Consider the following 27,275-nt stretch of genomic DNA (forward strand, 5'->3'; position numbering starts at 1 on the left):
GTGTTTTGATACTTCCGCATCTGGGCCAATGAGAATTCAGGAAAAAATTGACGTCACGTATCGCTGGGTAAACGTCTCCGCTATATTTTGTTACTTTGGGAAGCTGGATATGGTTTGTTTTAACATACTATGACACTATCTAACAGGTGTAGCGTGTGTTGTGTTGTAATTCGTGGTTATAAAATGGAGTTATCAGAAGTGTGTGTAGATTATGTAGGAGGTGAAAAGTAGCGACAGTGTGAAGTTGGCGGTGACGCAGCAACATACTTGTTTTTCCTGCTCAACAAACAGGAAGTAGTGTATCATAATAGAGCGCCGCCTATGGTTATCTGGTATATGTCTGGTACAGGCTGGTGTGAGCTTCTTGGAAATCACGTGATCTTGCTTTGTTGGCAGGGCAAAGCTTCTAGAACTAGAAATTAGTGGTGATTAATTGATGTAAAGGTGCAGGCTATGAAGGAACAGACAGGATGAGGTGAAAGCCGGGCCGATCGATGCCGGGTTGTTAGCATCACTCCATCAATGCGGGATGTTTGCATGGCTGTGTGGGGGCTGCCTGTGGAGGATTAGCTAGCTTGGTGGGATACCAAAAGTCACCTTGCTCCCGACGTGAAGGATACACAGCTCAACCTCATGCTTGCTGGTGACGCATCACAATGGCCGCTTATTTATTTCCTATAAAGACTCTTATTATTATTATTATTCAATGCACCTGTATTCTGGAATATCAATGTTCATTTAGTCCTCACCTACTTTTCTTTCTTATTTATATTGTTTTATATAAATTAATTTATTTTTTTGTATTTATTCTTTCATTTATGTACTTTTTTATTGTGTTTTTTAAATCTACTTTAATATTTAAAAGTTAAGAACAGCGTTTTGCAATGACCATTTCATCACTTTTATTTGTATTCATTTATTTCACTTGTGTAATAATTTTTTTAAAACAATTATTTTGTCATTTTATTTATTATTATATTTTTAACATTTTTAAGTATTTCATTTTTTATTTTTGTTTTTTTTTAAATGATACCTTCTAAGTCACTGTATTTTTCAACACTTTCATTTACTCTATGTTCTTTTAAAAATCTTACTTTAATATTTAAAGTTGAGACCCACTTTTTCCAATGGTCAAATAGTCCTGATGCTTTTTTTTTGTTTGCTCCCCCCCCCAGCTTTATTTAATTTATTTTTTGTCTTATTTTTATTTTATTTTAAAAAATTATACCTCTTTCTCCTAATGTGCCTTCAAGGACCACCGAACAATACAACTGTGAGGCATGTTTTTTTTTTACAGTAACAGTGGTCCATGTGTGCTGTACAATTTACCTGCATAATCACATATTTAAATTAGGGCTGTCAAAGTTAACGCGTTAATGACGAGTTTTATTATTTATTTGCATCTACTGTGGCTGTGTTTTGATTCATCACAGATTACATGGCCTGCCAGGTGTTGTTTCTAATTGTCATATACATGCTACTTTGACATAAGAGTGACCCAACTAACCATTTTTTTCCAGATTTTTACATTTCTCTGATGATTTTTGCATTGAACTACCAGCTAAATTGGAGTTCCAGCTGCTATTGACGGGCTGTCAATGTGATGACGTGACTGAAGTCCAGTGTTTTGCTAGCGTTAGCAATTTAGCATGGAACTATCACAATGATACACATTAGCACTGAAAGTCATCAAATCTTACCTTTATGCATTCCCACATAGTATCAACATTCGGGAGCAAGTATGAGGTGAAAGGAAAAGCGGGAAAATACATGAAAATATATCCATACAGCCCTCTTTGTATCCGGTTCGTCGGTGCGTTCAATGACCGTCAAAAAAGTAGGACAAATGGCAAATCGCATTAAACATTCAAAAACTGTGGAAAAATAGTATTATAATAAAATATTTACCAAAAATATGTTTGCTGACTGTATTTTTTTAAATAACGGTCCAAAGTTCCCAAATTGATATCTCTTTACATAAAATTTGATGTAATTATCATTGTATTTGCACATCAAATTGTTTACCAAAAATATATTTCCCCTACATATTATAGATAAAAACTTGATTAAATGTGATTAATTGAGTTAACTGTGGACAAAATACAATTAATTGCGATCAAATATTTTAATTGATTGACAGCGCTAATTTAAATATATTATGTGAATGAGGAATGGCGGCACGGCGGTGGAGTGGTTAGCGCGCAGACCTCACAGCTAGGAGACCAGGGTTCAATTCCACCCTCGGCCATCTCTGTGTGGAGTTTGCATGTTCTCCCCGTGCATGCGTGGGTTTTCTCCAGGTACTCCGGTTTCCTCCCACATTCCAAAAACATGCTAAATGTTTATGCTAAACATGCCAAATTGTCCATAGGTATGAATGTGAGTGTGAATGGTTGTTTGTCTATATGTGCCCTGTGATTGGCTGGCCACCAGTCCAGGGTGTACCCCGCCTCTCGCCCAAAGACAGCTGGGATAGGCTCCAGCACCCCCTGCGACCCTTGTGAGGATAAGCGGTAGAAAATGAGTGAATGAGGAGTCTTTTCTGTAGAAAAACAATAATAATAATATTAATTTAACAATATGCAAATATACGGCATCATACTCACCTTATTTAGCCACACGAGACAAATCAAAACATTATAAAGCGCTCTCAGTGTGATGCGATGAAGGCGTATTAGAACCAAACTGAAAAGACGGGGGGGGGGGGGGGGGGGGAGGTAGTAAGTCACAAAATTATAACAACACAAGAGAACATTTGTTAGATTATACCTTGTGATAATAACGTGGTCTTATAATAAGCCTGTTATGCCGTATTAATACCGGGTGTGTCAAACATCCGACCACAGATTGTACAAATCCACAAAGCGGTAAAGGTACTTTTAAAAGGCATTTATTGATTAAATACACAGTTAGGTTTAGACAAAAGCTCCTGTAGTTTTTGTAAGTAAGAAATTCCAGACCCTCACGCCCCCTCCTTAGAAATGCGGCAATGGAATCTGACATTTTCTAACACATCTGCAATAAATAATACAAAAGTAGACAAGGAAGGAAGGGAGAAAAAAGCAAAAAGACACCTTAACAAGTGCCCGTTTCACCTGAAATTCGTACTAAATGTCACACAGTCAGAACAACAACAACAAAAAAAACCAAAAAACAGAAAAATGAGAGCAAAGACAAATAAATCCAGTCATGTGTTTCGGGTATAAGAGTGAACGCTGAGAGTTCCTGATCGCTCGGAGGACCAGAAGGCATTTAGTGACCTGAGGACCTGACTGGAAACATACATGAAGTTCTGTGTTCAACGCTATATTGCACTTTTTTTTTTTTTCCTGGCAAATACAACCATTTCCAGACTGTGACCTGAAAAAGAACACACAAATGTTTTATCGTTGTTCCATGTCGAGGTGACATGAGGTAAACATCCACTGGCAAAGAAAAAAAAAACTTTTCTGGGAGGGGCTTAGCGGACAAAAATAAGAAGTCAATAAATAAAAGTTGGAGTACGCCCACAGTGGAGCTGGTGACTGCAGCTCAAAGGTCACAAGCACCATGGTAGTCTCATTTTTCTTTGCTGCTCGATGGACATTATGGATCTGTTGGGATGCCGGCCCAACAAGTTCTAGAGGAGAGCTTGAGACAAAGCATTGGAACACAAAGAAAACACCTCGCTGGAGGACTGGAGGTACCGTTTCACGTTGCCAGGAAACCTTTTTGTTTCCAACGAGACCCAAAATGGCCACTTTTCCAGGGTTGATGCCTAAAAACAGCCCAGCATTACCGCTGGGTTCAGTTAGTTCTGATACAGTGGAACCTCGACGGGGGTGCGATTCTCTGCCAGGACACTAGGGGCGGTGTTTCCCCCCCGCAACCTCGTTTGGCGTCTTTCATCACGAAAGAATGATGGCAATTAAAGACAGTGTTACTTAGTCATGGGTTCCAACAGCCCCTTTTTATTGCAAATGTTGATCTGAAATCGTAAGTATCAGTGAAGTTGGGCTGAACAAACAGGAAATATTGTACTACCATCCGACCAATCACATGCTTAGATATTTTGTGAAGTAATGGGTTCCAACAGCCCCTTTTTATTGCAAATGTTGATCGAGTTGAACGAGTTGTGTGTACACACAGGAAATATTGTACTACCATCCGACCAATCACATGCGTAGATTTTTTTTAATAGGCTATGAAGGAGCGAGCCGATGTATCCATAAGTACTGGCTCGCCACAAATACATTTCATAAGTATCTGTGAAGTTGGGCTGAACGAACAGGAAATATTGTACTACCATCCGACCAATCACATGCTTAGATTTTTTTTGAATAGGCTACGAAGGAGCAAGCCGATGTATCCATAAGTACTCGTTAGCAAAAACTATTTTATTGTTTTTTTTGTTTTACAGTGATTTCTTTGTGGCGAGTCAGCCACAAATACATTTGTTTTCCCTCATGAAAATATTATTAATAAGTTATAGTATAACTTAGTTAATCACTATGTGTTAATGTGTCATAACCAATTACGCAAAAACGTCATGAATAGAATGACAAATAAGATTGCAGTGTTACTCAGTAATGGGTTCCAACAGCCCCTTTTTATTGCAAATGTTGATCTGAAATCGTAAGTATCTGTGAAGTTGGGCTGAACGAACAGAAAATATTGTACTACCATCCGAAATCATATGCTCAGATTTTTTTGAATAGGCTACGAAGGAGCGAGCCGATGTATCCATAAGTACTCATTAGCAAAAACAATTTTATTGTTTTTATGTTTTACTTATGTTTTACAGTGATTTCTTTGTGGCAAGCCAGCCACAAATACATTTGTGTTCCCCCATGAAAATATTAATAAGTTAATTATAGTATAACTTAGTTAATCACTATTTGTAAATGTGTCATAACCAATTACGCAAATACGTCATGAATAAAATGACAAATAAGATTGCAGTGTTACTCAGTAATGGTTTCCAACAGTCCTATTTTATTGCAAATGTTGATCTGAAATCATAAGTGTCTGTGAAGTTGGGCTGAACGAGCTGTGTGTACACACAGGAAATATTGTACTACTATCTGACCAATCACATGCGTGGATTTTTTTTTTAATAGGCTACAAAGGAGCGAGCCGATGTATCCATAAGTACTCGTTAGCAAAGACCATTTTATTGTTTTTATGTTTTCCTTTTGAGGGAAAACAAATGTATTTGTGGCGAGCCAGCCACAAGTAAATGAAAACATTAATAAGTTAGTTGTAGTATAACTTAATCACTATTTGTAAATGTGTCATAACCAATTACGCAAAAACGTCATGAATAGAAGGACAAATAAGATTGCAGTCCTTCGGGAAACCGTGAACAATAAACATTAAGACAGCGCCAGTGTCTTGTAATACTCATGTCTTCCACTGGAGGCAGCAGTGAGTCAATAAAGCAGCAAAGTCTGGTGGAAAATGGCAACAACTGACTCTGGAACAGATTTTTTCCAGATTCAACGTCAGAGGTTCCACTGTATTTAGGTCACAATTTTCAGGAAAAATGAGGCATGATGATTTCAACAGCAACAACATTCCCTGCGGGATCCCTAATGTAGACGACTGGGGCCTGCCTTTGCACCTATGCATTGCTGTGCGTTAAAGAGAGACTGGAGAACGTGCGGGCGTGGGGGGGTGTTTTTTTTTTTTTTAGCACCATTGAAAGCACCAATTTTGCAGACATAAACTCCATTGCTTCGAGGAGGACGCAAAAAAATAAAAATGTGTCCGGAGTTTCCGGACTTGGAGGTCGGTTGTTTGGAACTGTGAACGTAGCTTCTCTTCAAGGTCTTATCTCAAGTAGCACGATTTACTGCACTAACCGTTTCCCCGTGAATACAGTTGCTATGGTAACAGCTGCAGATTGTTTTGAAAAAATAAAAATAAAAAAATTGGCATCATTTGAAATGATGGTCCCAAACCAACGAAAAATGAACAGCGGCCAACAGTACAAATAAAATATGTGAAATATTAAGACAAAATAATTTTTTTGATGGTATCAAAGCACCTTGGAGGATGTTTACAGCTTCAGGGTCTGGACTAAATCTAGACCTGGAGGGTCGTAGGGCGCACATGAAAAAAAAGTCGTAAACTAATGAGAATAAAAATGATTAGTTTGGACGCATTACGAGACTAAAGCTGTGATTTTACAAACTCCCACAAACGCATCACGTTTCCAAGAGTCCAATTGTTCATTTATTTATTTGTGGCAGGCAGCTCTTGTTGTGACATAAAAAAAACAAACAAAAAAAATAATTTGTTTTGGGAGTTTTTGTACGTTTTTCACTCACTTTATTCTCACAATATTACGACTTTTTTTCTGAAAAAATACATTTATATGAATATGTACTCCTTTGGTGTAGAGACAAAAGGCCCATGTGGAGGGGATCAGCTCTATGATGACGGATTTAATAGGACTTCCTGGTTCACAGGTCACATGTTCCCGACAGAAAATTCTACGCTTACGGATCCGGAAGCCTGAAGACGACAGCAGTGGACTTCCATGAGGTAACGACATCAATTCCTCCACAATAGGAACGTACCAGCTGAAGCACCAAATGACCAGGAGTCATTTATTTAACTACGAAATATGAAAGGACGGCTTGGTTTCATGCAGAGGACATCCTGGAGGGGGCGCTAAACCACTCAAAAGTTTGTGCTTGACTACAATAAAAAAAAAAGTCGGTTTAAAGTCGGTATGGAACATTCAGGACCGTACAGCAAGGAGTTCCTACACAGAATATAATCTATATTATTGTCTAATATAAGTAATAATATGTAATATGAGTATTTTTGTTATTGTTATTTAGCAACTTTATTGACAGTAATCCCCGGTTCATCGGTTCCAGACGCAAAGGTGCCGAGTGAGGTCCCGCAAAGTACATTGAATATTTTTATATTAACAAAGCAACCCTGTTCACAACCATCTGAATACGGTTCGTATTATTAGAGCCCTCTAGACATGAAATAGCACCCCTATTGTCACCTCAAACAAAAAAAAAGTTGGTTTAAAGTCGATTTAAAGTTGGTATGGAACATTCAGGACCATACAGCAAGGAGTTCCTACACAGAATATAGTCTATATTATTGTCTAATATAAGTAATAACATGTAATATGAGTATTTTGTTATTGTTATTTAGCAACTTTATTGACAGTAATCCCCGGTTCATCGGTTCCAGACGCGAAGGTGCCGAGTAAAGTTCCGCAAAGTACCTTGAATATTTTTATATTTAGCAAAGCAACCCTGTTCACAACCATCTGAATAGGGTTGTTAACATTATTAGAGCCCTCTAGACATGAAATAGCACCCCTATAGTCACCTTTACACTCCTATTACCCAGTGTAGTAGATTTAATAAGTGAAAATAAAACACAATATAGACTCACGTGTCAGATTTGGGAGTTCCTTGTTGTTGTTATATATTTTTATAACTTTCGGTTTCTGTATAGTACTTCCTGCAGTGGCTATTGTCGCATCAATGTAGTATTATCAAAGGACCAGTAAAGAATACTACATGTCATCACAACATTCATGTTTTAGTTAATTTAGCCATTTTTATGCTGGAAAATAATAATAGGCCATATTCAACCACAAATCAGTTATTAAGAGTTATTCATCAATATATACCAAATATTGACTTACATTTTATGGGTTTTATTCGCTGTGAGATCAAATCATCAAAATGATAAAAAAAAAAAAAGACAACAGACATCGTCAGGGTGGAGGGATGACCACTCTGCATGAAACCAAATGCGCCGCACGTTCCTCAAACACGTTTCCTGCGTGCCACTTTTGGAATTGTTGCTCATGTCGTAACTCCAGACGTCGGCCAGACGAGGCGAGGAGGACGGGTCAAGTTTAGAAGCTTTTGTCGGAACGTACCAAACATATTGGCGTGGCCCGCGGGACTGATAGAACTTATTTCTCCACAAATAAAGAAAAGTATAGACTCTGATGTTAATTAATGTCTCGATCATTCGTTCTTTTGTTTTTCCATTCGACACCAACACACAAAAACAAATACGTTCTATTTTAGAAATGACGAATATTTTGATATTAGGGATGTCCGATAATTATTGCTCAGTATCAGCATCAAAAATTTAAATAAAGAAAATAATTGGTATCTGTTTTTAATTAATTTTTGCTGTTTTTTTCAAGATTTTTTAACTTGCATCTTAAATTGTTTTAGTAAATATTCATCTCATTATATTATGCCTTTATTCCAATCATATTTTGACTTTATTCCCATAATATTATAAGTCTTCCTTTTATAACCTTTTAGAATCAAATGCTCCAAAAAAGACAGATTTTGTGGAGTTTTTTCATTCTTTAAAAAAAATATATATGTTCTTTAATATATCCTATCTTTGCCACTAAAATTACATGACTTTTTACTTCTTTATTCATAAAAATTCACATTATTTTCCCCATCAAAATCAACTTTTTTCAACTTTATTCTCCAAAAACTACTGTTTTTTTTTTTTTTTACAATTTTTTCAGTTGTTTTCTCATTTTTATTTTCTAATTTTTCTTCTCACAATTATGACTTTATTCCCATCAGATTATAACTTTTCTGTACCAAAAAATATTTTTTTGTTCTTTCTATAAAAAGTTGATTCAGAAATTTTAAAATTTTTTCCATCAAAATCAACTTTTACACTTTAATATTTTGACTTTATTCTAAAATTACAGCCTTTCCCCCCTTTTTTGTTGTTTTTATTTTCCAAAATTTTCAACTTTCTTCTTGTAATCCTGACTTTATTCCCATAAGATTTTGACTTTATTTTAGTAAATATACAGCATTTATTCCATTTTTTACTGCCATTCTCCAAATTTTCCAGCAATTTCTACTTTCTTTTTGTACATTTTCTTTATTCCCGTAATATTTTCATTTAATTCCCCAAACATTGTCATTTTTTTCAGCAACCTAATTTTCCCTCAAATTACAAAAACTTTGTTGTTTGTTTTCATAATATAATGACTAAAAAAATTTACTTCAATATTTCAACTCCATGCTACTGAAATGACATTTTTCCTCATATTATGACTCATTTAAACAAGAAAATTTTAAGATAATAAAGTCACAGTATTTAAAGAAAAAAGTTATTCGCAGAAGAAATTAAGGACATTTTCTGCGAATAAAAAAGTTATTTGCAGAATTTTTTTTTTACTTTTTTCTTTAAATATTGTGACTTTATTCTCTTAAAATTCCAGCTGTTTTTCCCCCATTTACATTTTTTTGTTTAGATATATTTTTGGAATGCTCTGCGGGACGATAAAAAACAGCAAATATCCTCCGTGCCGCACTTTGGACACCTCTGGGTTAACCCGGAAATAGTTTGGAGGGGGGCGCGGGGGCTGTGATGGTATTGCGTAATCTTATTATATAATTTAGTGTACTTTGCTGCTTTACTTTTGTTGTTTACCTACACGCCAGACGTTTGATTGACTTAATAGAATAAAAGATAGTTGTTTTTTTTCCACATGTTTTTGGTTTCAAGTGGAAAAAGAAAAGAACAAATAATACCGACAGATACCGATAGCACTTCTGGATGCGCTCAAATTAACAGTCTCAAGTCTCTCTCACTCTCTAGGCGCACATTCTATGTACAATATCGCTATATAGAACATAAATTACTACACAATTCAGCCTATTCACAATTGACAATCATCAATAGCAAAGAGACGACAAAAAAAAGAAGGGGGGGCGGAGGGGGGGGGGCACATTCAGAGACATTTTACTTGATAACCAGCTTAGGATGGACGCCTGTTATAAAAAATCTTTGCCATAAACTTTCCGTGCTCCCGAGAAAGAAGAAAAAAAACATTTCATATAAAACCATCCTCCGTTTCCATTGGCCAAAAGATGGTCATGTGATTCCCGACATCTCGTTTGCATGTAAACAGAGCACCAGTAGTGTCTTTAGTCTCTTAAACTGTACAAAAGTATAAATATATGCTTTATCTCCATTTCTAGTTTTTTTTTTTGTTCTTTTCCTCTTCACATATCTCGGATGTAGCGCAAAAAAAATCAACATTTACAAAAAAAAATGTTTTTTGTTCCTAAAACAAACAAGACAAAAAAAAAGCCGCCAGTGTTGCAGTACCTGCGCGGGAGGCGTAAGCCCCTCCCCTTCCTTTTTGACCATCCCGAGCTGCTGGCTTGTGTGAGTGTCGTCTGTTGTGGCGTTTGCTCGCTGTTGGTTGATCGTCTTTGCATACGTTTGTTAAAAAGATGAGTCAGCACAGTCTGCGGACGCCAGGGGGGGGGGGGGGGGGAAGGAACAACATAAAAATAAAAAATAAAAAGTGTCCGTTTTCGCTACAGCAGATCCATCTTGGGTCTGTAATGGAGCAGGAGGGGCGATTTCTGGAAAAGAAAGACAAGAAGTGGTATCGGTGGTAGACGTGGGGGCGCTCATGTATCGCCACAACCGGATCACTATTGTTGTTTTTCTGTCTTTTTCCAGGAATTTTAATATTCAGCCTTTTTATTGGCTTCAACACCCTTAAGGTGAAGGGTTAGAGCGCCACCTGCAGCTCTGGCATGCACCTCACATCCTGTTTGAGTCAACATTCAAATACAGAATCATACCTTAAATCTCCATCTTGTCACTACCACAAATTTTAAAGTGTGGTCCTTGCCCAGGATTTCCTCGTTGCATAAAATGTCCAACTGTGAGAGAGGGAAAAAAAATAAAATAAAATCATTACATTCGAAAACTTAAATAAAAGCTAATGACAAGGACGCTGTAGTTCATTCCAACATGGCGGGGGCTCGGCTCAAACAAGAAAAACTAAAATGGGAAAAACAGCTGGAATTTTAAGAGAATAAAGTCACAATATTTAAAGAAAAAAGTTATCCGCAGAAGAAATTAAGGACATTTGAAACAAGAAAAATTTTAATGGGAAAAACAGCTGTAATTTTAAGAGAATAAAGTCATAATATTTAAAGAAAAACTTTATTCGCAGAAGAAATAAAGGACATTTTCTGTCCAAAAATATATCTAAACAAGAAAAGTTTAAATGGGAAAAAAAGCTGTAATTTTAAGAGAATAAAGTCACAATATTTAAAGAAAAACTTTATTCGCAGAAGAAATTAAGGACATTTTCTGCGAATGAAAAAGTTATTTGCAGAAGAAATTAAGGACATTTGAAACAAAAAAAATTAAATGGGAAAAACAGCTGTAATTTTAAGAGAATAAAGTCACAATATTTAAAGAAAAACTTTATTCGCAGAAAAAATAAAGGACATTTTCTGTCCAAAAATATATTTAGACAAGAAAAATTTAAATGAGAAAAATAATTTTAAGAGAATAAAGTCACATAATATTATTTTCATAATATTATTCCCATAATATTTTGACTTTATTTTAGTAAATATAAAGCATTTTTTCCATTTTTTTTACTGCCATTCTCCAAATTTTCCAGCAATTTCAACTTTCTTTTTGTACATTTTCTTTATTCCCGTAATTCCGTAATTTAATTCCCCAAACATTGTCATTTTTTTCAGCAACCTAATTTTCCCTGAACTTACAAAAACTTTGTTGTTTGTTTTCATTATATAATGACTTAAAAAATAAACTTCAATGTTTCAACTCCATGCTACTGAAATGACATTTTTCCTCATATTATGACTCATATCTAAACAAGAAAAATTTAAATGGGGGAAAAACAGCTGTAATTTTAAGAGAATAAAGTCACAATATTTGAAGAAAAACTTTATTCGCAGAAGAAATTAAGGACATTTTCTGTCCAAAAATATATCTAAACAAGAAAAATTTAAATGGGAAAAACAGCTGTAATTTTAAAAGAAAAACGTCACAATATTTAAAGAAAAAAGTTATTCGGAAAAGAAATTAAGGACATTTGAAACAAGAAAAATTTAAATGAGAAAAACAGCTGTAATTTTAAGAGAATAAAGTCAAAATATTTAAAGAAAAACTTTATTCGCATAAGAAATTAAGGACATTTTCTGTCCAAAAATATATCTCAACAAGAAAAGTTTAAATGGGAAAAACAGCTGTAATTTTAAGAGAATAAAGTCAAAATATTTAAAGAAAAACTTTATTCGCATAAGAAATTAAGGACATTTTCTGTCCAAAAATATATCTCAACAAGAAAAGTTTAAATGGGAAAAACAGCTGTAATTTTAAGAGAATAAAGTCACAACATTTAAAGAAAAACTTTATTCGCAGAAGAAATTAAGGACATTTTCTGCGAATAAAAAAAGATGCTCAAGCTGCGCCGCCACAGCGCCCCCTGTTGGCTCTAAAGGTCACTACTATGCGGTTTGTCTTGAGCAAAAGAAGCCACAAAAACTAAAAAAAAGTCAAGAAGAAAGCCTTCTGAGACTTCTAAGAGGAGAAGACATCAGAGAAGTGGTCTTGATCTTCCTGAAGCTGAGCAGGAAGTCGCTCGGCTTTTGAGGCGAAGCTCGTTATCCTCACCAAAAAGACGTCAAGTCTCACGAAAGTACAGTATTTCTACTTTTCCAAGACACGTGGAAGTCTTAGTATAATCTTCACCAGGTCCTACTGATGAAGTCGCCGCATGGACGAAACAGGAAATGGACACAGCTCGTAATTGATGGCTGTGTCTCAAAGTGCGTACTAGCGTGCTTTTGAGCGCGTCCACGCGGGGGGTACCCGATTGGGTGTTGCCTACACGGGCGAGTGTGCTGTAATGCACACTTCCCACCGTATACACCTGTATAAATGTAGCATCAAGCAGAAGCGACATGCTTGCTCACGGTGCAACGAAATAAAAACACAACGCCAATCACAGCAAGTCAACATGTGACGTAAATCAACAACTGAGCGATAAACATGACACGTAACTGAAAACTGTTATTTCCCAGCGCCCGCAAGGCATGCTGGGTAGTTCAATTGCAACAACAATATTGTTAATTGAATGTGAGGAGTGTGTTAACTCCTCCCAGCAAAAATGTGACAAGCAAAATGTTGGTCAAAAGAGTACCACAGACTACCCAGCATACCTTGCGGGCGCTTGGTATATATATCATGGATATATATCAGGTTTGTTTTTTTTCTACAGCCTGCCACAATAGCAATCAATGCAAGTCATGTTGTCAGCTATGTGATTTAACACTGACTGGCCACCAGTACCCTTGCCCAAAGGCAACTGGGAAGAGGCTCCAGCATACCTGTGACACCAGTGAGGACCAGTGGTGTAAAAAAAAAATGGATGGGTTTAAAATGGATTAAAAAATGTAATGAAATTATATTTATTAGTAGTTCATTCATTCATTCATTCATTTTCTCCTGCTTTTTCCTCACAAGGGTCGCGGGGGTGCTGGAGCCTATCCCAGCTGTCTTCAGACAAGAGGCGGGGTACACCCTGGACTGGTGGCCAGCCAATCACAGGGCACATATAGACAAACAACCATTCACACTCACATTCATACCTATGGACAATTTGGAGTCGCTAATTAACCTAGCATGTTTTTGGAATGTGGGAGGAAACCGGAGTACCCGGAGAAAACCCACGCATGCACGGGGCGAACATGCAAACTCCACACAGAGATGGCCGAGGGTGGAATTGAACCCTGGTGGTCTCCTAGCTGTGAGGTGCTAACCACTCGACCACTAGGCCGTGCCTCCCTATTTGTAGTTTATTTTCTTTATTTATAGGTATGAATGTGAGTGTGAATGGTTGTTTGTCTATATGTGCCCTGTGATTGGCTGGGGACCAGTCCAGGGTGTACCCCGCTTCTGGACCAAAGACAGCTGGGATAGGCTCCAGCATGCCCGCAACCCTCGTGAGGATAAGCGGTATAGAAAATGGATGGATGGATGGTGTAGTACAAGTGTGGAATTCCGCAAACGGAATTGAGGCTCCGACGTGTTGCTGAATTTACCTCGTTAAAGGACGTCAAGTTGAGCTTTTTGGCGATGAACTTCTTGAGGTGGAGGACGGTGGCTTGTGCTGAGCAGCGGATCCATTTACGTTTTAGGCCTCGAAGTTTGCTGCTGTTACACTCCAAGCAGATGCTGACCTGTGAACACGCAAACATGGTGGTTAAAACTGGGAACAACTATTTAGTGTACCTTAGCATTTGGCTCATTATCAAGGGTGTTCAAGGTGTGGCCTAGGGCCCTATTGATGCCTGCCGCTCATTTTTTTTAAGGACCAAAATCATGACTGGTTCAAGACTCTTCATCCTTGTATTTAGCAAACATCAACTGCTTGTATTGTTTCTTGAATTGGCTCATCGTTGTGCATTGTTTGAGGGTCTTACTCAATCCATCCCATAGTTTGATTCCACATACTGAAATGCTATGGCTAGCATAACGTAGTCCTAGCATAGAAGTGTTTCAAATGTACTTCTTCCCTGAGATCATATTTCTCCTCTCTTGTAGAGAAGTATTGGATGACATTTTTAGCTAATTGCTTATTTTTAGCCTTATGCTAAAAATAACCAATTAGCTGTTTGAAGATGAACTATATCAGCAAGTTGAAGTAGTTGTGAAATCACGAGATATCAAACAAATACTAACAGCTATTTGCAGTAATGGAAGCCATTTCTGCTCGATTATCAAATATCAACCGAAAATGGCCCCCGAGCCACATATTAGACACCCTCGTCTGGGTATTTCAGTGGTGAATTTCAGTGAAGGATCCCAAAAAAATCACACACGCTCGTTGAAAGGTCAGTAAAAGTACATTTTTTTTAACATTTTGTTTTTCTCCAAAGGAGTCGAGACTTCAAGCCCAAAATAATTCATCACATTTACAAGAGCTTTCCTAACCTCCACCCCCACAGGAGTTGATTAAAACATGACCTTATTCCTCACAAGGAAATATGAGACGGCGTGATAAGACTTCACACGCTGTCTGCTTAACTGAGCCCCCTTCACAGTCCAAGGAAAAGCTGGTATTTTTCCACCTTTTTTTTTTACACTGTTCTACCGTAACGGCACCAACACCAATATTATATTGGTATATATATATATAATATATAATATTCCGCCAGGGAAGATAGCGACAGAGCTGCTCTTTCATGCGGTGATACCGTAAAAATGGTGTTGAACGGGAAATACGGTACTTGGTGCTTCAAATTTCCCAGCTTCAATCCACATCAGGGGTTCCCAAACTGTACCCACTCAGGGCCCACTTGAAAATATAAAATATGTCCACGGCCCACCTTTATCCTATAAACAGTACATAGGCCAAATGCTGTGTTCTTCGAGCATTTAACTTATTATTTTTTATTATTATTATTTATTATTATATAATTTTTTCATTTTATTTTTTATTTTTTCAACTGGGCTCCATTTTTTCCGCCACTACATACTACGTGCTCCTCCGTTAATGACCCCCCCAGCAAGGTTATTACTTGTTATTACTTATTATAAATATATTATATATATTATTTATATGATAAATATTATAACAAGCCTAGAATATTTTTAAATCGTGCAATAAATATTTTACAATAAAAATAATTTTAAAACTAATATTTGCAAAAATGATTAATATTTTTAATGACCGCCCGTGGCCCACCTGCAATACCACCACGGCCCACCAGGGAGCCGCAGCCCACAGTTTGGGAATCAGTGCTCGACATAATAAATCTTCTTCTTTCGTGGTTGAATACGGCTTATTATTCATTTTAAAATATGCATTTTAAGAAAATGAAGCAATTTCAAATAAAATACAAAATATAAGGCATTCAGAAGAGTCATTCAAAGATATTGTGATATGTACTGGTCGCTAGGTGTCAGCAATTTTATGGACACACAAGCACCAGACTTGGTTGTTGCAGCCATAACCCACATGTGACCTGACTTCAAACCCTGCCACCCCCCCCCCACACACACACATACAAGTCCTATTTATAATAATAATAATAATAATAATACATTTTAGAGTATTCATTTCAGAGTACTCAAACGTGCTTTACAGTAGAGAAAAAAAAATAAAAACAGAGTTGCATAAAAACAAGTAAACGATGCATTAAAATACAATATCCAATCATTCATTCAGCGCTAAAAAAAAGGCTAAAAGCGGGACGGGGCGGGGCGCAGCGGTCAGGTATAAAAAGTTAGACATTAAAAACGGATTTAAACACATGGGTTTTGAGTTGTTTTTTGAAGGTGGGAAGGTCGGGGCAAGCACGAAGTGAATGGGGCAAAGAGTTCCAGAGGGTGGGGGCAGCGATGGCAAAGTCTTATTATGTGTACTATATTGAACAAAACGAGTGTAAAGTGTCTATAGGGGTGTTATATTATGTCTAGAGGGCTCTAATAATGTTCAAAGTATATCCATATGAGACACCTCACATGTTAAACTCCATACCCATACCCTTACACACAGGAGAAATCCCACCTCTGTTCAAGGTGGACTTGCCCCCCCCCCCCCGCCCCACCATTCAACAGCAATATAAAAACTATATAAGCCAAGAATTAGTACACTGAAATGTAAAAAATGTTTCAAACTCGTTTGTGCGTTCCTCTCTCATTTTTCTCATCCTCCCGGCTCTGTGACATCTGACACCTCTGCATTCAGCGCAGACAGGCGAGCCCACATAACCAATTCCCGATGCATTCTCCGCCGCTGCCGAGCACCCAAAGGGCGCCATCTCCGCCCTTGTCAGGCGAAGCAGCGGAGGAGCGAACCATTAGGGAGACCCAAGTTGATCTTTGTGCTTCTTTACACAGACTTGTTCATCCTATTTCACAGTTGCAGTGTGCATGTTATTGTCTTTCCCTTGGAAAGGTTCCCAAAATAGCCGCAAAACTGGGAGAACTGGAAGATCTCCATTTGGGCATCTTCTGTATGGAGTTTGCATGTTCTGTGTGGGTTTATTCCAGGTATTCACACACCACATTCATTCCAAAAATATGCATGTTTTAATTGGAAAATAAGTATGAATGAGGCGGCACGGAGGTCGAGTGGTTAGCACGCAGACCTCACAGTTAGGAGACCCGAGTTCAATCCCATCTCTGTGTGGAGTTTGCATGCGTGGGTTTTCTCCGGGTACTCCGGTTTCCTCCCACATTCCAAAAACATGCTAGGTTAATTGGCGACTCCAAATTGTCCATAGGTATGAATGTGAGTGTGAATGGTTGTTTGTCTATATGTGCCCTGTGATTGGCTGGCCACCAGTTCAGGGTGTACCCCGCCTCTCGCCTGAAGACAGGCTCCAGCACCCCCCTTGTGAGGATAATCGGTAGAAAATGAATGAATGAACGCTGTGTATTCCTTTTCACCCATCCATCTTTTAAGCAAATTGTACAGATTTTTTGGCCTAAATTAAGCATTTTCAAATAAAAGACAAATATGAGGCATTCAGAAGAGTCATTGAAAGATATTGTGACATGTAGTATTCTACACTGGTCGCTAGGTGTCAGTATTTTATTTATTTATTTATTATTTTACCTTTATTTACCCAGGCAAGTAATTTAAGTAATGTTATGGACACACAAGCACCAGACTTGGCTGTTGCAGCCATAACCCACATCTGATCTGACGTCAAACCCTGCCAACCCCTTACCCCCACACACACACTACTACACTATAGTATCTACTATATTGGACAAAACGAGTGTAAAGGTGTCTATAGGGGTGTTATATCATGTCTAGAGGGCTCTAATAATGTTCAAAAGTATATTAAGAAGGTCGTAAAGAATTGTTTATGCATCAACTATGACACTCGTGAGGATAAACGTTAGAAAATGAATGAATGAATGAAGTATGAATGGTTGACTATATGAGCCCTCCCATTGGCTTTCGCCCAAAGTCAGCTGGGATAGGCTCCAGCAACCCTAGTGAGAATAAGTGGCATAGAAAATGAATGAATATACCTATGCTACCAAAATGATATTTTTGCTGCATAATATTACAACGTTATTCTAAAAGAATTGCATTAGATTGCATTCATTTTAATTTTTTAGTCTCAAACACGCGGCCTGCGGGCCACACTAGTTTGAGGCCCCCGCCTTGATATGTAAGTTTAATGTTAGTGCAACCCGCGCAAGTTTGATATGGATGCTGTATGGTATCATGTACCCAGAAAAAATTATTACGTTTGATTCATGTTCATGTTAAAGGTTAAATAACTGTTAATAGTTATCCTCCCTATCCGTGTGGAAGTGGTAAGTTTTTGGCTATTTAAGTTTAAAGGAATTTATGTTGTAAATAAAAAGAGTATAAATGTGACTATAGTCGTGTTTTGTCATGTCTACAGGGCTCTAATAATGCTTTGTTCATTTTAATCTGAAAAAAATAATTTGTCTACCTACCAACTATATGTGGTTTCTTAAGTTTTTATTATTTGCTGTTTTATTATTATTTTTATTATATTTATTACTGATTGAGTTTCTTTATTCTTGATTTGTTTATTTATTTTTCATCTTATTTTGTGTAGAAAAATAAAAATTAAGATATTTGAGAACAGTGGAATGTTTTATCAGAGCTTTTATTGGAGAAAATCGGAACCAACGCACTGAAAAAGTTTGTATATTTTTCTGTTTTTAATAAATGCGTTTTTTTTGAAAACCTGATGCGGCCCAGCCTTGCCCAGACCCTAGCTCCAGTGGCCCCCAGGTAAATTGAGTTTGAGACCCCTGCTTTACACTATTGTGGGACATCTGAAGAAACCATTTAATTTTTTTTTTTAAATGAAGCAAAAAAATGCATACCTGCTCGTCGCTACGGTGATAGTCGTTGTCCTCCTCTGGTTTCTCCTCTCCTGCTTCCTTATTGGCCGTGTCTTCCGACTTGGCGTCCCCTGTTGATGCACAAATATTTGTCAGAAACAAGAGCTAGCGCAGTGAGACTTCTCAGATCTCGCTTTTGAAAACACTTAATTCGAACGCTGGGCCATTTTTATTTATTTTTTTGGGGTGTCTGAAGACGTCAGGGGCATCCTTTATACGGGCGGCTGTCTGTCTGGTACAAGCTACCCTCTAATCAGCATCCCCGGTTACCATCACAACCTTTCTTGGAAAAAAAACATTTTAATGAGCTTTGACAAGAAAATAAAACACAGGAAATCTGCCCATCGTCCACAATCCTGACACACCAGCACACGTTTTTCTCTTTTCTGTGCTTTTTAAAGATATAAAAACAGATAAAAATAGACTCATTAAAAAGCACCCATTAAAAACACACCTTTTTAATTTGGCTTTTAACTAATATTTTAAACTCTTCTTCTGTTTTTATCTTTTTAGTCCTATTTTATGCTTTTAGTCTTTAGCTTTTAACTCCAGTGTTTTCTCAGAGGGGGGTCCTCCACACTGGGGGCTGTGTCGGGTCTGCTGATGGGGGTGCTGTCCTTGGGTCCCTTCGACCCGGCCGGCTGGGGGTTCCTCCCTTTGATATGGGGGTCTTTCGGAGTCGGGGGGGCCCGGGTGCTGGTCCCCCGATGGACTCCCAGTGTGGACGGCCCCAAAGGTGGCGTTTCCTTGATCCTCAGTGCCGTGCCATGTCTCCCTACTGTGTGTGATTGTGTGTGTGTGGGGGGGGGGGGGGGGGGTCCTAGTATGGAGGGTGGGAGGGGGGGCTTTTCTTTGTAATTGTTTTCTTTTTAATTGTGGTAATTGTTTTTAATTCTGTAAAGTACTTTGTGTTGCATGTCTTTGCAGGAAAAGTGCTGTACAAATAAAGTTGTTTTGTTTTGATCCATCCATCTTCTACCGCTTATCCGAGGTCAGGTCGTGGGGGCAGCAGCCCAAGCAGGGAGGCCCAAACTTCCCTCCCCCAAACCACTTTGTTCAGCTCCACCCGGCGTATCCCGAAGCGTCCCCATTCCAGTTGGGAGACCTAGTCCCTCCAACGTGTCCTGGGTCTTCCCCGTGCCCTGAAATCCTAACCAGACGCCGAAGCCAACCTCATCTGGCTCCTCTCCCGGTTCTACTCCGAGTCTCTCCCGGATGACAGTCCTTCTCACCTTATCTCTAAGGGAGACCCCAGCCACCCTGCGGTGTGGAACCTCATTTCGGTGACCATAGGTAAATCGAGCGGTAAATTGAGAGCTTTGCCTTTCGGCTTAGCTCTCACTTGACCACAACGGACTGATGTAGAGTCCGCATCACCGCAGACGCCGCACCAATTCGCCTGTCGATGCCGCGTTCCATTCTTGTCTCCCTTTAAGTGTATAAAAGGAATGTTTGCTCACATGACAACAACATTCTAAGACTGTAGGGTGCTTTGTCTATATTGTTGACACGCGTATATAATAAAAAAAAATACGTTTATGGGCAATATCACGGATGCTGACAAGTGAGACGTCTGTGTGTGTTTTCGTATTAAATGTTTGGCTACGAGCAGCGCTTCTCACGCACGTAATTGCTGTGTTGCGACAAGACACGATGCACCAAGGTATTGCTTTCCTCGAAAAACAAAGAAATTCACTCTATTCGCTCTTCATTCAGTGCAAGTAATGGGTATAGCTGTGTGTGTGTGTGTGTGTGTGTGTGTGTGTGGAGATGGGATTGCATTTACCAATCTAGAAGCCATTTTCCATTTGGGCAAACTGTCACTGATCCCTGAGAGGATTGCCCTACACCGTGTGTGTGTGTGTGTGTGTGTGTGTGTGTGTGTGTGTGTGCTGTGCAGTCTCCACGGAGACCGTCTCCAGAGTCAAGCTACGTGATTGCTTATCAAGAGGACCTGGTTCTTGTTGTTGCCATATCACCTTCACGCCACCACCTGAGCCTGGGAGTTTAAGGTGGCGCCATCGAGCGGTCATAGGTCAATTGCTTTAGTTTTGCCTACTAGCGGGTAGTCTTAGCGTCCATACGGCCGAGCGGCACTGAAGACAAGCGAGTACATGTAAACAAACATCAATCCATGTCCACTGACCTTTATATAATGAAATTAATTAATTAAGATCAAGATGGACGCTACCATTTCTGCAGAACAGCTTCGAATTGTTGACCCATTTTGTGTAATAATTCTGAAATTCTGAAATAATTCTGAAAAATCACATACATTGGACTTGAACGACTTTTGACCAGCAGTGTAGTGTATATGATTATTCATTCATTCATTTTCCTTTTTCCTCCCACATTCCAAAAACATGCTAGGTTAATTAGCGACTCCAAATTGTCCATAGGTATGAATGTGAGTGTGAATGGTTGTTTGTCTATATGTGCCCTGTGATTGGCTGGCCACCAGTCCAGGGTGTACGAAGACAGCTGGGATAGGCTCCAGCACCCCCCACGACCCTTGTGAGGAAAAGCGGTAGAAAATGAATGAATGAACATGCCGCTAGACTCGAACTCCCACTATCCTCCCATTTCCTGGCATCAACAGCACCACTCGTGGCATCGGGAATCGCCGCCATGTGAGCAAATACTTGGAAGTGTCGATTTTTATTTCCATCAGCTGCTCTTGCGGATGCCCAGAGGAACTTTCTACTTCTGTTTCTCGTAGATGGGGGTGGGTGGGAGGGTGGGGGGGTTGTTTTAATTAAGTGCAATGCCGTTCTGCTGCGCTGCCCGGGACCGCTGTCGCCCGCAGTTAGCGTGTTGTGTGATCTGTGCAAGTGTTAACTTTGCTTTGTCCTCAAATAGGAGCTAATGAGGAGCATCACTTCTCCCGTTAGAACCAACAGGGCTGAACCCAAATGTGTGTGTGTGTGTGTGTGTGTGTGTGTGAACGCAATAAGGATGCTGTGCGGAAATATTTAAGCTCGGGGTGTACGATTTATGTGGCATAAAAACTGTACACACATAACGAATAAAACTATGCTCGCACCCAGAAGAATATCAGCTTAAAAAAAAGAAACTGAAAATAAATAAATCTATCTGGCAACCAAGTGGCGTTGTTGGTGTTTGAACGTCCTGTTAGCATGTGAGCAAAACATCCTTTCAAATGGAAGGCGAGAGAGGAACCCTTCTTCTATTTGCGCCTTAATTATCAGAATCAGAGGCAGGGATTAAATGAGCGATTCCGCCCCCCAGCGTGACAGCCCTCACTCGGAGCTGCTTTCACAAGATGCTGCCTGAGCACAAGGAGCCCCCCCCCCTGATTGGCTAAAGGGAAAGTCTTCACGGATAATCTCCATTCAAGTGTTGCTGTGCTGGTAGTGCTTTTTTTCCAGATCCCCAGTCTTTGCATCACTTACATCAACATCAGCACAGTTCTTTCATTCCTTACCTTGACATTTCATACAGTGGTATAACCCATTTGGATTGACCCACTAACGTCAATATATTGTTTAGATTCATTTCAATTGTATGGAAAAAGCAAAACAAATGTTATCTCAGACAATGATACCACAAGTGGCCCCTGGGCCGTACTTTGAACAATCCACCCCCCAGGGTCTAGGTCAGCGGTCGGGTACACAAAACACACAAACGTGAAAAAATTTTCAGCAACTTTAATCTGTTTTTATCTTTATATAACAAGTTTTTGACTAATAATAGGCCGTAGTCAGGGTTTTAACATTATAAGAGCCCCGTAGACATTAAATAACACCCCTAAAGTCACTTTTACACTCCTTTTATTCTTTGATTGCTCAGACCTAACAATCCTGTATGTGGGACACGTGTTGTTTTCCTCTAAATTTTTCTGAAATTTATATCTGATTTTACATTTATCAAGTTTTTGACTACTAATAGACCGTAGTCAGGGTTTTAACATTATAAGAGCCCCGTCATCATGAAATAGCACCCCTATAGTCACTTTTACACTCCTTTTATTCTTTTAATTGCTGAGGCTAAATAATTCAAGTAAAACGGGCATGATGAGGGTGTTTTGGTGGCTCGTACCATTGTACTGGTTTAGGTCCGTCTTCAATATTTATCTGATCCGCTCCAAACTTGACGGACAGTGAGTTATATGTCAAATTAAATCCCTTGGTGGGGGCTTTTTAGATCTGTCATTGCTTTGTCAATGCTTTGTCACCCCCCCCCCCAACAAAAAGTATTTTGTTGGATTCTTCAAGGGAACAAAGAACATCAACTCATTCTATCATGTCGCTTTGACAAAATACTGCCACTATTTGTCGCTCGTTTATTGTGGTTAATTGGTTTCAGACCCGAGACGTAGGATTCAATGTTAATGAACACAATATTTTCATAGTTAGTGCATGCAAACCCGTTTTATGACTTTTTACCACTATTAGAGCCTTGTAGACATAAAATAACACCCCTATAGCCACCTTCACACGCCTATTTTGCTTTGTTTACATCACATGCACGCGGACATAACAGACACCCGCCGCTAGCATTGCATTCCAACTTGTTAGACTCTCCGATTTAACATAAGACAGTGTTTCAAACTGAGTAGGGAAGGACAAAAATGTACCACTTCCACATGGAATGGGAGGAGACCTTTTTTTCTATTCCATCATGTTGGACATGCCATGGCTGACGACATGCAGTGTTACGGTAATGTAATAAAATGTCATGTCTCATCAATACTGCATTATAATATGTCCTTGAATAGTCAGCGTTTTAACATTATAAGAGCCCTGTCGACATGAAATAACACCCCTATAGCCACCTTCACACGCCTATTAGTCTTTGTTTACATCACATTGCACAGGGACATAACAGACACTCGCCACTAGCATTGCAAGCTAACGTGTTAGACTCTCCAATTTAACATAAGACAGTGTTTCAAACTGAGTGGGGAAGGACAAAAATGGACCACTTCCACATTGAATTGGAGGAGACCTTTTTTTTCAATTTGATCATGCCATGGCTGACGACATGCAGTGTTATGGTAATTCAATAAAATGTCATGTCTCATCAATACTGCATTATAATATGTCTTTGAATAGTTTTTGACTAATAATAGGTCGTAGTCAGGGTTTTAACATTGTAAGAGCCCTGTCAAAATGAAATAACACCCCTATAGCCACCTTCACACGCCTATTAGTCTTTGTTTACATCACATTGCACGGGGACATAACAGACACCCGCCGCTAGCATTGCAAGCTAACTTGTTAAAGTCTCCAATTTAACATAAGACAGTGTTTCAAACTGAGTAGGGAAGGACAAAAACCACTTCCACATGGGATGAGAGGAGACCTTTTTTTCTATTCGATCATGTTGTTATGACGACATGCAGTGTTACGATAATGTAATATAATGCCATGTGTCATCAATACTGCATTATAATATGTCTTTGACTAATAATAGGCCATAGTCAGGGTTTTAACATTATAAGAGCCCTGTCGACATGAAATAACACCCCTATAGTCACTTATAATTCAAGTAAAACAGTCATGATGAGGGTGTTTTGGTGGCTCGTACCATTGTGCTGGTCTAGATGCGTCTTCATGTTGCAAAGCTCCCCTTTAATGTCGCCAGGAACCTCCATGCCCAGCTTCTGATAGAAGTCCCTCTGCTTCTTTATCTCCGCTGCAGCACGGAAAAACATGGAGAAGGACGAAGCATGAGGGCGTTATGAGGGCTCATACGTGTTACATGTTCCATGTCAAGATGAAACATACCCTCTTGAAGTCCGGGTACCAACTTGTACACAATGTCTTGCATTGTTCTGTCATGGCTGGGAAGCAGAGGAGAAGGCTGTCAGCACATTAGCACCACTTGTTGCGTGTCCAAATACTTTGTGTGTTCTTTGAGGATCACAAGGTGGCTATGGTTGAATTAAAATGTTTTTATCATTAAAAATTAACACCTCGTTATGTGATGTGTGTGACAATGGCAGAGTTTGTTGTATTATGATAATAATTAAATAAACACGTGTTGCCTCTTGTTGTCGCCAGATGTACAAACTAGAGCAGGGCAACAGTGCCCCCCGATGGCCAGCCTTGGTAGTGCATCCGTTTTGCATCAAAGTTCTACAACTCTTGGACAATTGAAAGATAAACTGAATGGAAAAAAACATCTAAGCAGCTATCTTAGTAGTCTTATTGGTAATTTGATAGTTATTAGGATTACACCATAACTTTACATATGGAAAGTTAGAGAGTTGTATGAATGTATATGTTGTCCATAGGTATAAATGGCCCCCGGGCCGTACTTTGAACCCCCCGCCCCCCGGTCTAGGTCAGCGGTCGGGTACACAAAACACACAAACACGAAAAAATTTTCATCTGTTTTTATCTTTATCTAAGTTTATGACTAATAACAGGCCATAGTCAGGGTTTAAACATTATAAGAGCCCCATAGACATGAAATAACACCCCTATAGTCATTTTTACACTCCTTTTATTCTTTTAATTGCTCAGGCTCAGACCTAACAATCCTGTATGTGGGACACATGTTGTTTTCCTCCAAATTTTTCTGAAATTTATATCTGTTTTTATCTTTATCTATCAGGTTTTTGACAAATAATAGGCCATAGTCAGGGTTTTAACATTATAAGAACCCCGTCGACAGGAAATAGCACCCCTATAGTCATTTTTACACTCCTTTTATTCTTTTAATCGCTCAGGCTCAGACCTAACAATCCTGTATGTGGGACACATGTTTTCCTCAAAATTGTTCAGAAATGTATATCTGTTTTTATCTTTATCTATCAGGTTTTTGACAAATAATCAGGGTTTTAACATTGTAAGAGCCCTGTCGACATGAAATAGCACCCCTATAGTCATTTTTACACTCCTTTTATTCTTTTAATTGCTCAGGCTCAGACCTAACAATCCTGTATGTGGGACACATGTTTTCCTCATTTTTTTTCTGAAATTTATATCTGATTTTATCTGTATCTATCACGTTTTTGATAAATAATAGGCCATAGTCAGGGTTTTAACATTGTAAGAGCCCCGTTGACAAAAAATAGCACCCCTAGAGTCACTTTTATACTCCTTTTATTCTTTTAAATGCTCAGGCTCAGACCTAACAATCCTGTATGAGGGACACATGTTGTTTTCCTCCAAATGTTTCTGAAATGTATCTGTTTTTATCTTTATCTATCAGGTTTTTGACAAATAATCAGGGTTTTAACATTGTTAGAACCCTGTTGACATGTGAGTGTGAATGGTTGTTTGTCTATATGTGTCCTGTGATTGGCTGGCGACTGGTCCAGCGTGTACCCCGCCTCTCGCCCGAAGTCAGCTGGGATAGGCTCCAGCATACCTCTGTGACCCCACTGAGGATAAAATTGAAAATGGGACCAAATAGGTGGTGTGTGTGTGTGTGTGTGTGTGTGCGTGTGTGTGTGACTCACTCACCCTATGTACTGTAGTGGATGGCTCTGATGAATAACAATCCTGCATGTGGGACACGTGTTGTTTTCCTCCAAATACTTCACAAGGCAGCTTCGACAGACTACACACACATAAATCACAGATTAAACTAGATTGCATATTTAGACATCAAATTATTCATTTCCTTGTCCAAATCTGGCAATGCAGAGAAATAGACAACCACCATGTATCCCAGTGGGCATAGTCCTGTTGTTTATGATCCTGTTTAGCATCAAATATGTTCAGAAGCTATTAATATCTAATTTGTGGTCTTTATTGTCATCAACGTGTTACTTCATGTCAGTGCCTCTCAAATAGTGAGGCGGGGGCCCCCCTGGGGGGTGAGCAGTGAATTGTGGGGGGGTTGTGAGAAGCAGGGAGGACTTTTAACTATGAGATCTTGGTCAATAAAAATGGAATTTATTGTTTAATTCAAGGGTGGCACGGCAGTCAAAGTGGTTAGCGCGCAGACCTCACAGCTAGGAGACCAGGGTTCAATTCCATCCTCGGCCATCTCTGTGTGTAGTTTGCATGTTCTCCCCGTGCATGCGTGGGTTTTCTCCGGGTACTCCGGTTTCCTCCCACATTCCAAAAACATGCTAGGTTAATTGGCGACTCCAAATTGTCCATAGGTATGAATGTGAGTGTGAATGGTTGTTTGTCTATATGTGCCCTGTGATTGGCTGGCCACCAGTCCAGGGTGTGTCCCGCCTCTCGCCCGAAGACAGCTGGGATAGGCTCCAGCATCCCCCTCGACCCCCGTGAGGTGGAGTTTTTCGCCGATGGATGGCTCAATTGAAGCTAGCGGGGGTTAGCTTAGTTAGCTTAGTTTAGCATGCTGATGCTTGTCTACATTTTGTTGCATTTTGCTGGTTTCCATTTGTAGTTCAGTCTGTGCAGTACAGATAAATAAATAATTTCAAATCATGGGGACTTGAAAACGTTGCAGAAAATAACTGCTTCAAGTGGCCTTAAATCACTTTTCCACTCCCACTCGTCTCACTCTTCTTTATTTGTTGATCGTTCTATTTGTGGGACTTTTATTGCGACATCAAGGCAGCGGTACGATTTACTGCACTCGCGTCTCCGTCTCTTCGCTGTCATCCTGATTTCATGCAG

The 27,275-nt window shown here is 39.1% G+C and overlaps 1 protein-coding gene across 2 annotated transcripts in view; it reads right to left on the reverse strand.

Annotated features, from left to right (window-relative positions):
• Nucleotides 1–8,052: 8,052 nt before the first annotated feature.
• Nucleotides 8,053–27,275, reverse strand: part of pcgf3 (polycomb group ring finger 3) — a 36,791-nt gene continuing 17,568 nt past the window's right edge. For both annotated transcript variants that reach the window (XM_058055928.2, XM_058055938.2), the window contains 7 exons: nt 26,142–26,238; nt 24,456–24,511; nt 24,256–24,363; nt 18,688–18,776; nt 13,902–14,039; nt 10,617–10,697; nt 8,053–10,391 (listed from right to left, as the gene is read on the reverse strand). In XM_058055928.2, the coding sequence (XP_057911911.1) occupies nt 10,344–10,391; nt 10,617–10,697; nt 13,902–14,039; nt 18,688–18,776; nt 24,256–24,363; nt 24,456–24,511; nt 26,142–26,238 (617 nt within the window). In that variant the 3' untranslated portion in view covers nt 8,053–10,343. The remainder of the gene's footprint in view (nt 10,392–10,616; nt 10,698–13,901; nt 14,040–18,687; nt 18,777–24,255; nt 24,364–24,455; nt 24,512–26,141; nt 26,239–27,275) is intronic.

The sequence above is a fragment of the Doryrhamphus excisus genome, linkage group LG23 (genome assembly GCF_037039965.1).
Source record: "Doryrhamphus excisus strain RoL-2023G ecotype Guam linkage group LG23, RoL_Dexc_Guam_v1.1, whole genome shotgun sequence".
Classification (NCBI taxonomy): Eukaryota; Metazoa; Chordata; class Actinopteri; order Syngnathiformes; family Syngnathidae; genus Doryrhamphus; species Doryrhamphus excisus.